Here is a 15309-nt window from a genome sequence, read left to right as displayed (position 1 = left end):
AGGAACAGGCTGTTCCAGTTTTTTCCGCTCGATACCTGGGCGTTTCATGTTGGGGAGGGCAGAGCGATGACTAAACTGCGTGGGCCAGAGGATTTTTCTAGCTCTAATTGCCAGGTGCCGGTTTGCTGTCAGGGGTTGTTCTCCCTCTCCCATCCTTTTTACATTTCTTTCTTTTTATTTTTTGAGTTGCTTGGTAGCTGGAGGCTGTGGTTGGACGCAGGACAGGAGGGGACACACTGGAGACACCAGCAGCTCTTCGGGAGCAAAGCCACGCCGTTTGCCCACAGCTGGTCAGGTCTGGCGTGGCAGGTCCTGCTGAGCACCCGTGGGTGATGGAGGATGCTTGTCTGGATGCGGCCACCACGGTGGCTTGGGCTGACAGCACGCCCCGGAGGTGTCCTCTCGTGTCCATTCTGTCCTGCACCCCACGTGGTGGCACGAGGGGCCGTGATTAGTTCATTAAGGGATTTTCTGGGGTTTGTTGGGAATTTTGCCTTGTTTTGGAGTTGTGCGCGTGTCTGTGTAGGGATTATGGGTGGGGTTTTTTGGGGGATGTGGTCGTTTTTTGCTTGATCGAGTTCTGCATCCTATAAATGTGTGTCCTCCTCTTCCTCCAGGTCCTCCTTCATGAGGGTGTCGAGAGGAACAATCCAGCTGTCCCCCAGCTCGCCGTTGAGGTTCACCTTCTTCTCCTGCATTTCGGAGGAGGTCTCCATCACCTCCAGCGTGGGGTTATCATGGTAGCCGTTCTCCATCGTCTGCAGCTCCTCGGTCAGGCGCTGTGGGCGAGGAAAGAAAACCCAGAAACCTTGGTGAAAAACAGCTTGGCCATGCTGCGCGTGCCACCTCGGGGCCATCGCCTCCCAGCCAGCTGTGGCCGCTGCCCCATATAGATGTACATAACTACATATAGAGACTTTGACAGTGAGGTTGAGGCTGGGGGCTGCAGTCAGCGCCAGCGCAGCAAGGGGGTAGCATGGAGCTGACAAGAAAGAGACTCTGCTTAATGGTGGGAGGGAAGAAAGAGCAGCCAGAGACATGTGGAAAACCTCCAGGAGCAGCTGACGGCTTCAGCCTGGCTGTGGACCCGCAGCTCCATCCCCAGGACCTCACGAAGAAGCTGAGCATCGTTGCCGTACCCCGACCCTGCATCCCAGCTCCTGCCGCCCCAACTCGGCTCCATTCTTCCTCTCCCCTTTCTGCCCCTCTGCCCCTTTTCAGCTGCTTTATCGTTATTCTCCCCCTCGACCCAGAGGGCAGCTCCCACCTTGCAGATGCTGTCGGCCCCTTTTCCCCTCATCCTGGAGCCCTGTTCTGGAGCTCTTGGTGGAAACCAGGCAGGGGAAGAACAGCCCCTCTAGCCCCTTTTCCTTTGGTCATGCATGGTTTTGGCTGATTCATGGATGATTCAGGCACTGCATCACCCTGGCGCTTGGGTACATGCTACTCCAGACTCCGAGCCAGCCCTTCATCCCCTGGAAGACCCCCAGCCCATCCCAGTTCTGCATTTGCCACGGCAGCTCCATCATCCGCATCCTGCCCTGGAGGGATGCACAGGATGCAGTCCCTGGTCAGCCCGTTTTTGGGGAGTGCAGGGCTCTCCGTAGGCACCCCCGTTAAAATCTGCCTGGATTTACAGCTTGATTTATTACAGTGCTCCTAATAAATGTCAGGAGACAGGCGTGGGAGGGAATCCATGGAGAAGGAAAGGGATGGAGAAGTGAAACTGCAGGGCTTGGTGCTAGCAGGGGGGCTGCGAAGGCGCTGCTGGGGGTCCCCTGGGTTGCACGTGGCGGGGGGGATGCGGGCGGGGATGGCGGGATGCTCGAAAGCGTAGGAGCTGGGCTCTCGCGGGGGCTGTTTCCCCCCATGGGGGTGCAAGTACAACCCCCAGACGGACGGATGGATGCTCGGGCAGCGCTTTCTCCCTGCTGCGGCAAGGCACCCCCCGGCTGTGCAGCAAGGGGAAGGGGTCTTTAAAGCTGGGCTTTAGTAGGCTTTAGTTCTGTTAAAAGCTACTGAACCCTACCAAGCACCAAGAGTGAGAGCTGGGGGTGTTACGGATGCGGCGCCCGCCCCTCCGATCCCTGTGTTGGCACTCACATTAAAGATCAGGGCCACATGTCCATCATCAAACCCGGGGAGATCAGGGTGGATGTGCTGGTTATTTCCAAGGTAAAACCACAGCAGGGTTTAAAAGGTGCGGGGGGAAGGAGGGTTGGAGAAAAATAAAAATAAAAAAAAACAACTTTCAAGTCATTTTTGGAAAAGAAGCAGGAGGAAAACAAAAGAAACCCCCCAAAAACAAATCCAGAAAGGAGAAACGTGTTTGATTTTCTAAAAACCTATTGCAACTGCTTGGAAAAAGATCTTTTCCTGTGTTCTGAGCAACAGCCGTAGCAAGGAACTGGCATCCCCCTTGCTTTGGTTTCGCTGCCTTACCCTGTGGCTGGTGGGAATTTACCTTCAGAGCAGCCAGCCAGGGCCGGTACCTGTTCCCCTGCACCGTGTTACTTGAGGAACATGCATTCCCATCGCTTAAAAAAACCTATTTCTACCTGTTTTCTGAACAATATGGGGCGAGAGTGTTACACTGCTCCCTGTTCCTGCTGGGATGTTTTTCACCCCGACCAGGGAGATTTCAGCTGAGGGATGGCCTGGCTGCAAAACCCTGTAAGCTCCAAGGGGACCACAGCAGGTCAAATGTCTATCGAGGTCTTGCATCCTCCCTCATTCCCTCCTGAAAAATCAAGCCTTGTAAAAACAAGTCTGACGCCAGCATTGGTTTGCCCTTCCCTGCCTCCTGTGTTCATCTGCGTTAGACTGCAAACATTTAAAGCAAAGGCTGCCTTATCCCTCGCCTTCATGCAGCTCCTGGCTTGTGGGGCAGAGGTTGGGACGCCCTGGGAAGGATGAGCTGTTTTAGGGGGAAAATGACTTGAAGTAGGATGCAGGGGTTTGCTTCTTCATTGGGAGGGTGGTTTGCCCTAATTGCATCATTTGGCCTCATTTTTTTTTCCCCCCTTTCTGTTGCTGTCTCTCCTCCGGAGCTAAATCCTCAGCGAGAGCAGCAGGGGCCGGTGCAACCTCGGGTACGTGGCAGAGCTCTCCTCACAGGGCATGGGAACGGCCAGTACTTGCAGGTGGATGCTACACTAAAATCACCCAGAATTGCTTCCTGAGATAAAAATGATAGTAATTTTTTTTTTTTTTCCCCTATGTCTGCTCTTCCTTAAATCCTGCTGCTGCTCTGAAATTTGGCTCTGTCCCAACTCTCCTAAAGGCTGAGCCGTATGGCGTCGATGCCCTCCTGCGGCCGTCCTCCTGCCGCCCTCCCACCCTGCAAACAGCTGCGGGCTCCCTGCAGACCCTGGCACCCCTGGGAAGGCATCGGGGTGATGCTGGGCACCCAGCCTCACTCCCCTACTCATAAAAGTATTTTGAGAAGGATTTTTTTGGGGGGGTGGGAGTATAGATGGGTTTGAAGGGAGGTTTTGGGTTGAGAAAGCCTTTCTTGTCAAAACGATGACCCAAGGATGCTGCTCAGCTGCCCCGTGCCCTGGGTGGCAGTGGGGATGGGTGCTGCTCATCGCCGTACCCCACCACGAGCAGCCCCTCATTTCCCTGTTTTTCATCCTGGCTGCCCCCCACCCCGACACCCCCAAAAGGCAATTCCTGCCCCTCTGGAGCATCCACAGCACTCGGGCATCCCTTTAGCAACACGCAAGGGTGGTGCCCGCTGGGAAAGCCAGGATGTCACCACCAGCAGAGATGGCAACATTGATGATCTTCATCTCCTGAAGATGCCTCTGGGACAAAAAGGTCTTGGGATACCTGTCCCACCCCCGTCCCACCTTACCTGGTCCTTCTTTTGGGAGAAGCGCTGGTGGCAGCAGCCGTAGATGGCCGCAATCAGCAGCAGAGAGCCAGCCAGGGTGACGATGGTGATGATCAGGGGCGTGCTGAACTCATCGTTGATTATCATCTCCCTCTCCATTTTGTGATAGCTGACGTTGGCAATGCCGAGCTGCCATGGCAGAGATGGGTCAGGCCCCGAGGAGGGCTTCCCTTGCTACCCACCTCGGGGGACATCCGTGGGGAACCTGTGCTGTGCCCAGGGACCTGCTTACCTCCTCTAACTTGTCCTTCTTCTGCTGCAGCTTCTCGAGGAGTTTTTCAGAGTCCAAAGTGACTGGGGGAAGAAAGAGGCTGCAGTGAACACAAGGGTGAGGGGGCAGGTTGTGCCACCACCTCCTGGTCAGTGGGGTGACCCCCTTTCTAGAGGAGGCTGATGGAGATGTGCAGGCATGAAGCCAACCCTCGCAGGTGCCTCCATAGCCAGACAAGGAGCCGGGACCTCTTCTCCTGGACGGGGGACAGCCCCAGAGGCCCCAGTCCCCATCGTCCCCCAGCCCCGGGCTGTGCTCACCTTGGTGGAGGTCTCCGCTTCAGTGGATGATTTACAAGTGAGACCAAGGAGGGGCTGTAACCGGCTACTCCAGGCCATGCCGGAGTGGAGCATCCCGGATCCCCAGGGCCTGGCTGCCATGCCCATGGTTGGGTGCTGGAGGCTGGACCCCCCCAGCCAGCCCCTGTCCTGATGACGAGGAGGAGGATGAAGCTCAGTCCTTCCTCCCCCTCGTGCTAGGGCAGCGTGATGTCTCCATCCTCCCAGCACCCCCATGCTACAGCAACGTTTGGGCACCTCCAGGCTCAGCTGGATTTCCCCAAAGGGCTCTGACGTGCGCAAGAATCTCCCCTGTAGTCCCTTGGGAAAAGATTTGAACGGGGCACTGGATTTTAACCACTTGGGAGGAACTTTTCCTCCTGGAGACTCATCCCTTGCCTTGACTCATCATGAATGGGAGAGGGATCTGGTGCATTCATTGGGGAGCAAAGCTCATTTCTGGGGTCATTCTGTCTCTCTTGAGCTGTTGAGATGGGGCAGCCCAAGGAAAGGAGCCCTTCGTCCAAGTTCTAGCAGACCTGAGGACTCTGCCGAGACTCAGGCTGCATCCCCGTGCCAGGCTCCCCGATGCCAATCCGATCCTGTCCCCCTCGGGGCAGGATGGTGGGATCATACTCACAGTGCAGGATTGCCTGCATGGTCCATTCCCGGGAGCGGGGCTCTTGGGAGGTCAGCATCACCGTGCATGTTTCCCTGCTGGTATTGAACGTGAATTGGCCCGTCGAGCAGAAGGACTCAAAGAACGAGATGTTGACGCTGGTGGTCTTCCACTCATCCTGCAGTGACAGCAAGGGCTCAGCACCGTCCCTCCACCCGGGACTGCTGAGGAGCATCCTGCCCCATCACCAGGGATGCTGTGGCCATCCCCAGCCCCATCCTCCCCCAGCTCTTTGCACCGCCCAGCCACTACCGGCCCTCCCAGGGAACAGGAAAAGTTTAAAAGTAGTTTCTTTATGAGAAGCCAAGCTCTTGGCTGCCGTTCCTCACCGGGGCCCTGTGCCGGCCTTATCTGAGAGCCGCAGCTTTTGACATTACAGGAATAGCAGGTCCCCAAGGGAAGCAGGGTGGGGGGGCCGGCGGAGGCCAAGGGGCCACAGCGGGAGGGGGACAGGGCTGCGCAGTCCCCCTGTGCGCCCGCGGGCATCTGCAGCCCTTCCACCACCCGCATTTCTACCCTCTGTCCCCACCAACACAGGTTCCTGTCCTCCCTAGCGCTTCCCCACGGCTCTGCGGAGGCAAGAGAAAGTATTTTGCTTTCGGATAAACCAGAGCATCTATGGAGCGGTTAGCCGGGACGGAGCCGGAGGGATGGTAGAGAGGTGGGTGGAGCCCACGTCCCCTCTGAGATGCTCCTGAGGCTTTTTGCATCTGCTCAATGCTTTGCTGACTAAGGTAAAGATGATCGCCCTCCTGCGCACACAGCTCCTGCGGGCACAGCTCCTGCGGGCACAGATGCTGCCGGCACAGGAGTGCGCACACAGGCGCTGCATGCACAGGTGATGTATATGCAGCGCTGCAGAGATGCTGTGTGCACAGGCCTTGCCTGCAGAGGTCCTGCCTGCGCAGATCCTGCCTGCACACATCCTGCCCGCACAAGTCTTGCCTGCACAGATCCTTTGTGCGCAGACCTTGCCTGCATAGCTTCTGCATGCATATGCTCTGCGTGCACAGGTCCTATAGGCAGAGCTGCCGTATATACAACGCCTGCTTGCGCAGGTTGCGCGTGAGGAGGTCGTGCATGCACAAGCACTGCGTGCACAAGTCCTTTGTGCACAGATGCTACGTGCACAAGGTCTTGCCTGCACAGGTCTTGTGTGCAAATGTCCTCCATGCACACTGAAACAAGGTGCCAGGCAGCACGTGCCCTGGCTGGGAAAGGCTCTGCTCCTGCCCGCTCCAACACCCCAAACCTTCCCCTCCTTCTGCATCACCGTCCATGCCGGGTCCTGCTCGCACGGATGGCTGGCAGCATCCCGCTTGCTCCACCGCAAGGACGGGAGCCACCCGGCTGAGGAAGGCACCTAATCTCACCCCATCTTATCTAAATATTTGGGAAGCGGTGGTGGAGACAGGATGCACTTTCTGGGGCGGAAGACCGGTCCCAGGCACAGTACAAGGGTGAGCTCAGCATCGTGAGGCCCCGGCCGTCCCTGGGAACCGCCGCTGGCCCTCGCCTGTCCTTTCGCTTTGCACGGGGAGAAACTTCCCCCGGGCCCCTCCGTTGAATCCGCACCATCCCGGCTACATCCCTGGGAAAAGGACTGGGTGGGAAACCTGCCCCAGCCCTGTGCCAGGGCAGCCCATGGGCAGCGAGACCTCGGCAAGGCAGCATCCCCCAGAAAGCTCGTCCGCAGGGGGGCAGGGAGGAGAGGGTTGCAGCTTGGTCAGGGCGGTGTTTTTATCATAGTTGGACGCTGGGTTGTGCTCCTAGGCTTTAAACATCCTGCAATTTATCAATCCCTGCCTGTGCAGCATTTTCTGCTTGGCAGAGGCACAAAAAACCTCTCTGCTGCCTCCCTGCATCCTCCTTCCCCAGGTTTTGCTGCAGCTCTGCCTTCCCCCAGCCCTTAATAACCCACTTGTCCTCCTACCACCCCACGGAGAAAAAAACCCAACCTTTAAAATGCTGGTTTTTGGGTGGGAAGGGAAATCAGACGCAAGGCTAAAACCCAGCTGAGCACCGAACAGCTTTGCTGCCGGATGGTGAGCGGTGCCTAAACCCCTTTAGAGGCCGAACCGGAGGGATTTCCCCTTTCCAGCGTTGGAGAAGGGCACGGTAAGGCCCGCTGCAGCCGGCTGGCATGCCCCGGCAGTGGTGCGGTGGCCCCGGCACCTCTCCCCTCCCGCTGCCGGAGCCACTTGCATTCCTTGGCCAGAGTTGACAGGCGCTGCCGAGCAGCTCGATTCCGGTTCCCACACTGGCGGGGACCTAAAACTAACATCCCCAAATGAGGTAACAGCACTTGAGTCAACAAACTGCCCCCGCCAGCTGGATAGGGCGAGGGGGACCGTGACCCTGCTTGGTGACGGGGTCCCTCTGTCTGCTCTGGGGACAGTCCTGCTGTCCCCAGACCAGTGGGTGTAACACAGCACATTCTCTTGGGCACCTGGGTGCGGGTCTGGGTGGTCCCGCTGTTGCTTTTGCATCCCCTGGCTGGAGCAGGCTCTGGTCCTCCCCAGCATCCTCCGACTTGCCTTGCTGGGCACATCTGCATCCCGCCTGGGACATGATGGAGGAGCCACGCTGGCCCCCTGGGAGGTGGCCACAGGGTTGTGTGGCTCAACCAGAGCTTGGGGGACACCACCCACCTCTGACATGGTCACCTCTTGCTTCACCTGAGGCATTTGGGGGTTGGGATGAGGAACAGAGCAGCCACCCATCCACCCATCCATCCATCAATCCATCCCCAGGCTGGAGCACCCCAAGCAGCCAACAAAAACCCAGCTGAAGATATATTTGTGAGCCGAACCTTGGGAAAGTCATCCTACGCAATGCAAGGCATCGAGCTAATGAGCCTTGTTAGGAAACTCATTAAGATCCTGCTGTAATCAAAGGAAGCAGAAGGGGCAAAAGTGAGGGTGGGGGAACACAGACCAAACTTCAGTGCTGGTTAAAAGCATCACCTGAAGAGGAAGGATGGTGGGAACCAACCAGCCCATAAAGTACCCTTGGTCCACAAAGTGGTACCAACTACATATTTGGCTCTTTTTTTTTTTTAGATTTACAGACTGAGGGGTTTTTTTTATTATTATTTTTAAATTTACTGCAGCTGGAGAAACTGAGGTGCAGCGCAGTGCAATACCCACAGTTCCCAGGTTTGGTCCCAACTGTTTTGCTCGGGTCTCTACATCACCAGTGCTGCCCCATCAGCCCATCTCTGCATGGCCGGTGGGGGTGGTCTGCATTGCCCTCTCCCCTGTCGTGTGTGATCTGGACACATCCCCCACCACCGGGTCCCCATGTAGCCCTTGATGCTTCCCCAGCTGCTCTCTGGAGCTGAGCTTTTAGTACAATGTCACCCCGACTCTGGCTCATTCTTGTGGACCAGGACTGGAGCCATTTCTGGAATACTTCTCCTTATAGCGTGTACTTTCCTGTTTTCCCACGGGCTGTGAAATGCAAAGGATTTTTTCACTTTGCTGTCAAGATTTGGCTAGAGACTTGTTTACCGGGCCTACAAAGCAGGGAAACCAGATAGTGCCATTTCTCTGTTATCTGCTCAGCTTGGGAGGCATAAAATTTGTGGCAATTTTCAGGAGTATGCCGAGTGGAAAGTTAATGGCAAGCGGGTGGGAGGTGTTTTGGCAGCCAAGGAGGGCAATGCTATGGGAGGATGCACCCTTGCAGTGTTTCTGCAGCTGTTTTTAAGGCGTAATTGGCATTTTGTACTAACAATGCTTCCGCTCGTTATTATGCCCAGAGGATTCTAAGGGAAACAGGGCAGCAGACTCACTGGCTCACCAGCTCCAGCATGCCATCGCCCAGTGGAGTGGGCAGAGAGGAGCGATGGGTTATGCCAAGACGTGATGTCCACCCACCCCTTAGCTCGCCGGCACATCACTGCGCACCGGCACTTCCCAGCCTTACCATTCCCATTTCCAAAAAACCTCCCGGCACAGCTCCAGTGAAGCCATCGGGAGGACAGCGGCCATGCAGAGCATGACTGCACCCAGAAGCAGGAGGGAAGCATTAAACACCACTGCAGTCATAAGTTGCCTGGGTGCTTTATGCTGCAAAATTAGATTTTGTCAACCTGATTAAATTTTTTGATATATTCAGTGTAAAATTTAATGGGAAGCTTTCCCAGCATGGACACATCTGCAGATTCAGGCATTGCACAAAACAGGGCAGGGGATGCTCTCAGAAGAGACTGTGCTGCTGTGGCATCTGGGCCATGGGCATCGTGGTAATAAGGTCCCTCCTTGGAGTCATCCTCAGCATTAAGGGCAGCGTTAAGAACATAATCATTTCTGCAGGTGTGCAAGCAAGAAGCATTTAGACCCAGCAGCAGCCAAAGTAGGAAGGCGATGACCATGAGATGGCAGCAGACAGGCACTTCCACTCCTCCAGGAGCATGGTATGTGCTATCAGGAGGTCCAAGCCCGCTCCAGGGATGCCAGGCAGGGCCACCACCAAGCCACAGGGAATTTCAAGAGCCGCTGTGGTCAGTAGGAGCGATCGTGCTCATCTCAGCATATATCTCAAGGGGTGTTATGAACACAGCGTGGCTTCACTTTGTGTCTCACCACTGTATGGTGAAGTCAGGAGGCAGTCCATTTTACAAATGGGGCAGCAGAGGTTCATGAACCTGAGCAGCTATTTCTGATGCTGTGCAGCATAAACTGTGAGAAGGTCCCTGAAGTGCCAATTTCCCGATGCTTACGCTGCCTTGGCAGTGCTGAGATTCAGAAACCAGTGCATTATAATGCCAAAACCCACCCCTGAGCCCTACCCACAGCTCAGGTAGATACAATCACTCCAGCAAGATCTCACCAGCCATGTGGTGTTGTCTCTTCCTCTTTGTCATAGACTTAAAACTTCAGCCTATTTAAAAGTTATCAATATATTGCATCTTCCTTATTATAGGAAACTCATAGTTTCACAAGAATCATTTTGAAGGTGGGTATCCCTCAGAAAAGCCATCAGACAGTACCCACCCACCAGAAGAAGGGGTCTTGGGGTATAGTCTTGGGTTGGGCTTGGATTTGCCCAAAACAAGTGAAATTGAGGTTTTTGGTCTCACTTTAGGATTCTATAAGAACTGATACAACATCAAGGAACATAGTGAGTCCCAAACTCCAGGCTGCTGTGCTTCCCAGTTGCTCTGCAGTTGGATGCCACCCTACCCCAGCTGTGAGGTTGCAAGGTCTCACCAAGTACACAACAACTGTAGAGGAACTCCACGTTTTTTGCTTGGGTATTGGGATGAACTTCTGGCCCCTTGTCAAAGGCAAAAATCTTTCCTGTTAGCCTTTACAGAGGGAAAGTTTCACTCTCTAAAATTTCCCATTACTCTTTTTCTGAGACCTGGGCAGGCTCATCTGGTCCTTCTACTTGAAGAAGACCACATGGGCCTCTTCTCCTACTGCCATACCACCCACTGGGTGATACTGCTGAGTGTGGGTTTGCATTTACCATTTTACACCCCAAAAGTGGTTGCATCTTATTTCCATGAAATTACTCTCATCTCTGTAGGCTCACATGCTCAGAGTACCACAGATTAAAAGCTGATCTCCAACAGCAACACAGCTGCTAATCCTACATAGAAGTCCAAAAGGGTAGTACTTACACAGGTCTTAGCTTCTTTCAGATACACGGTGATCCCCTTAATTTGCCCCTGCTCTTTACAGATAATCTAGAAAGACAGAAGAAAAGCAACGCTCAAATCATGGACATAGGTTGGAAGGACAGTTCGTCACCAATACCACAGAGTGCCCCAAGCCAGGAGACATCCCAACCAAAGCTCTGATCCATTTTATGGAAATGAGACAGGCCCGGGAGCCCTTCACTCAACCCTTTATATGGGGAAAGGGTTTTCACAGATAACTGACATGGCTGTCTGTGGGATGCTTGCTAATGCACTTCCCAAACCAGGTTTAGGATTTGCAGTACGGGGTAAAAAACAATTGGCTTGGGCAGTAGGAAGAACCATGCCAGTGGGCCATGATGGAGTCCTGCCCTACAAAAGACAAGTATCTAGAAACAGGATCCTCTTCCCTCCTTCCCAGCACTTCAGTTATCCTGGCTTGTGTTTTGAGATGCCCCTATGCTCCCAAACCATTTTCTGCTAATATCATCCCTGAACAGTTGATGCTGAATTGTGGTCTTTGCCCTCTCATCACATCCAAGTCTGCCCCAAGGCAGCTTCTGCTGTCCATAATGCTTCCCTCTCTCTTCCCAAATTTCAGTTCTTCCCTGTTCAGCACTCAGACCGTAATCCCCTTCACCTCCATCCTCCATGTCTCTTCACTGGAAAGCTATGGGAGAAAGGGCTTTAATCTAGAGTTATTTCGCTGTTTTCCTAAAGCAGATCTCTCTGACACTAACATGCACAGCAAGAAGGGCTGCAGGCTTTACATGTACATGGGACGACAGCTAAATATTAATAGACACCACTACGAAGTGCCCATCTTCCCGTAGGCATCAGTACCTGATTTGGGAAAGAAGCGTTAGGGTGCTGGTGGCCAGGACTGCTGCTCGCCGTCTGGTTCCTCGGGGCTGTGGCTGATGGCTGTGCAGTGGAAGGGCTCTGGCTAGCACTTGCAGGTTTGGTTGACACAGATCCGGTGTCATGGCTTCTTTTGTCTGTGTCCCCAATATACAGCAAAAAACAAGCAGACAGACACTGATACAGTATAGAGGATACAACCAACACAGGTCTGTTCATGAGCAGCTGAAAGTAAGTTTTCATCTCTAGCCCTGCCTTGAAGTTCACTGTGTCAAAGCCTGTAGAGGTTTTGTGTTTCTTCTTTCTTTTTTTTTTTTTTTAATTACCTGTGATATGAAAAAAAATATTATTGCCAATTTTATTTTCTGCTGCTGAAACTCATCAGACTGTTCTGGAGAAATGAACCCAAAGGCTATGATAGCTGTGAGTTGGTAGCTGGGTAGTCCCTTAAAAAAGGAGTACTGCTGGGTAAATGGGACGGCCCTCATTTCACTTTATCTGGGGTGTCTTCCATGGAGGTTTCTACAACAGAGGTAGGCTGTCGTCTGAGCTGGCTGCCCAGGATCTCCCAGTGAACGGAGTTCATTGTGCAGTCCCACTGACAACTGCAGCTGCCTCCATTAGGAGAGGATGAAATGCCATAACCTCTGTTGACTGCATCTCCATCAGCTATGGAAGAAGCCCAGGGTGACATGCTTAGAAGTAGTGCCTGGTACTATGAGAGCAGCCTGGGGTGGCCTGCCTCCTTGCTACTCCAGAACGGTACATGCCCCACATCTACCAGCCCCATGCAGGTGCCTCAGATACCTAAGATCATCTCAGATGCCTTTGTTAAAGTTTGTAGTGTCTTACAGATTTTTGTGCAATGGGAGTAGTGCAAGGAGCACAGCAGCCTCCTGCCCTCCAAAATCCTTTTGAAGAAATGTATCTCCATCCCTGGATTCCTAACTGATCCTTAAGTGGTGACATAGAGAATTAAAATGCCACATCCTGTTCACAACCTGTTTGCTTTTGGGATTCTTGCCTCTTCCACAGAAAAGATGAGGGATATTTCTCTCCCAGACGCATTCTGAAGGCTCCAGGAGAGAACTAATTTCAAAGCCATCTCTTGCATTCTCTCACCTATTTATTAAATATAAAAGTTTTTCAAACCTCTTCATGCTCAGTGCTTGAGGTCAAATTTGAATTAACATAATTTCATATATCATCCTTTAATGGAGAACAGTCCTGTGGAGCCGGAGGGGAAATAAACATCCCTCATGAAGACACCCATTTCACTTCCTAATGCCTGCTAACATGCTCAAAATATGACTTGGATGAAGCCAGTGAAGATGGTCTTGCATTAAGACCTTGGCCCATTTAGTGATGCTGACAGCAAGGAGGAGCTGGAAGACTGAGGGAGAAGGAGATGGTTTTCTGAGTGGCTTCTGTACTGCAGGTAGCTGGAACCTGGGTTAAGAACAACCTTCTTGGGAAGATAAAAAAAGGCTTCAGTGTCATCACAGCTTTTATTCAGAGCCAGATGTGAGCTGAACCCACAATCCCACCCAAGTCTGGAAGGTTCCATGGAGCCCTCACAGTCCCACAGTGTGATTGCTTGCCTGTAAGTGCTACCAGACAAAATGGGGACCTTAGACTGTGCCTCACCAGGACACTTATGAACTAACATGGCTCTATAAAGCTCCAGAGGTCTAGAGAAAGCATATTAATGGTGTTCAGCAGGATCCTAAACACCATGTGGACACTCACAATGCTGCTTAGACAGAAGTCAGCAGCCACCCCCCCCCCCCCCAGCAATAATGACTATCCTACCTAACTGCTTAGACTCTTTAGAGGTTGTAGACTCAGAATTTAGCCACAAAATCTCCTTAATCATCTGAAGCTTATTTTCTATGCATCCCCAGAGAGCCTTCACTAAGCTGTCAGCCATACTAGGGATCTTCTACAGTCAACAGTCAGGATGCTGTCAATCTGTTTCACCAACTCTATGTCAACGTCAGTCTCCACCTCTGAACTCATCGCTGCTGGCTCCCTTTTGCAGTCACTGAAGATCAAGTCAATGCAGTTGATGGTGCTTCATGCAGAGTTTGGTCCATCCGAAAGCTGATGTCTACGCTTTGCCAGTTGATTCATGCATTGAATTTCACTAACTGCATTGGCTCGATCTCCACTGATGACAACAGGGACCTAAACACCCAGTTGTCATGGAGACAACTATGCTGGGAAGTCCTAAGATGAGACAAGGCGATGACATTCCAAAATGACAGGAGGCGTTTAGGGTAGCCAAAGGAAAAGACCACAAAAGGGCCTCCCAACCCAAGAAATCAAAGTTCTCATCTTCTGGTACCTGCTTCAAGAGTTGGAGTGGTGGTTGCCTCTGAGACCTTGCTGGTGCTGCCAGCTTGTAAACCTGTAGTGGTGGGGGAGACGGATCCATCAGAAGGGGTAACAAAAGTGTTGGTGCTTCCAGTTCTGGTGGAAGAGGCCAGTCCCTGGGCTGGAGAACTGTGAGAAGAATGAGGCTGCTTGGAGACAGATGTGGGAGAAGAAACACCATAGTCCTTGAGACCAGGGGGAAGGCTGCTCGTTGGGACTGTAGTGCTCGCAGTGGTGCTGGTCAACTGGTCCAAAGTCTGGTTTCCCTGATCTTTCACGCTGGGACAGGATGTGACAGCACTGCCTAAACTTCCTGAGATGGCTGAAGGGCTGCTTACATTACTGGGGATTGGGGCTTGCAGCAGTGGTGGTTGGTGAGTTTCCCAAGCTGGCTGGAGAGATGGTCTTCTGCTGGGTCACACTGGAGGTTGCACCAGGGGTGGCTGTTGAGGCTCTGGACCTGGCTGAAGTGCTGACCTGCTGAGACAGGTGGGTCGATGTCGTGGGTGTGGGTGTGGGTGATGGGTTTCGCGGGTTGTTTGTGGTGGTGCTCCCTTGAACTGTGGCAGGTGACTTCACAACGGTAGATGGTGGGTTTCCCTGCTTGCTTGGAGGGGTTGCCCCTTGACCACTGGTGGTGGTGGGTGGTATCACATGGGTGGGCATTGTGGTTGGCAGCTTCCTTGTAGGGCTGGTCTCTTGATTGGTGGTAGGTGACATCACAGAGGTGTATATTTGATTTCCTGGATTTTTTGTGGAGCTGGGCCCTTGCACATTGCTGGTGCTTGTAGGGCTCTGCTGTTTTTCTCCTGTGATTGTAGTAGCGTTAGAGCTTTCATTAGGTGTCACTAGGGAAAAGAGAAGACACCAAGATAAACTTCGAACTAAAGATACTACCCTTGGTTTCCACCCAGGACAGGTATTTGTAGAAATAAATGCTGACTATGAGTCATTCACTCAGGGCTTGTCTCACACTCTCTAAACTCATACCAAATGCCATATTCTCATGTCACTGTGTCAAGCAGAAAACAGAGCAGAGGAGGAGGAGAAGGAGAAGTCAAACTCACAGGACTTCAAAGGGGTTGGAGGGTGAGCAGGAGGGTGAGACCTGCTGGTTCCCAGAAGGCAGGACTCCCTCAGATGGGAGGTTCACTAGCTCCTGTGCAGAGTGCTGCAGGTAATTCCCAAAATAAATTGTGTCCAGCCCTTGTAAGGGAGCAGCCAAGGGATGTGCAAAATAGTCCTGATTTTGACTGGGATGGAGTTAATTTTCTTCCTAGTAGCAGGCATAGTGCT

The 15309-nt window shown here is 53.0% G+C and overlaps 1 protein-coding gene across 1 annotated transcript; it reads right to left on the bottom strand.

The window, feature by feature from the left end:
* Window positions 1-587: 587 nt before the first annotated feature.
* PODXL (podocalyxin like) lies at window positions 588-14679 on the bottom strand. The gene is given in 9 exon segments (XM_075727610.1): window positions 588-779; window positions 2104-2160; window positions 3860-4027; window positions 4131-4192; window positions 5088-5244; window positions 10759-10824; window positions 11620-11774; window positions 13985-14364; window positions 14366-14679. Coding segments are annotated over 9 exon segments (1551 nt in total).
* Between the last annotated feature and the right edge of the window lie 630 nt (window positions 14680-15309).

Source organism: Pelecanus crispus, chromosome 1 (assembly GCF_030463565.1).
Source record: "Pelecanus crispus isolate bPelCri1 chromosome 1, bPelCri1.pri, whole genome shotgun sequence".
In the NCBI taxonomy this organism is placed as follows: domain Eukaryota; kingdom Metazoa; phylum Chordata; class Aves; order Pelecaniformes; family Pelecanidae; genus Pelecanus; species Pelecanus crispus.
This window is presented reverse-complemented; position numbering and strand designations above follow the sequence as displayed.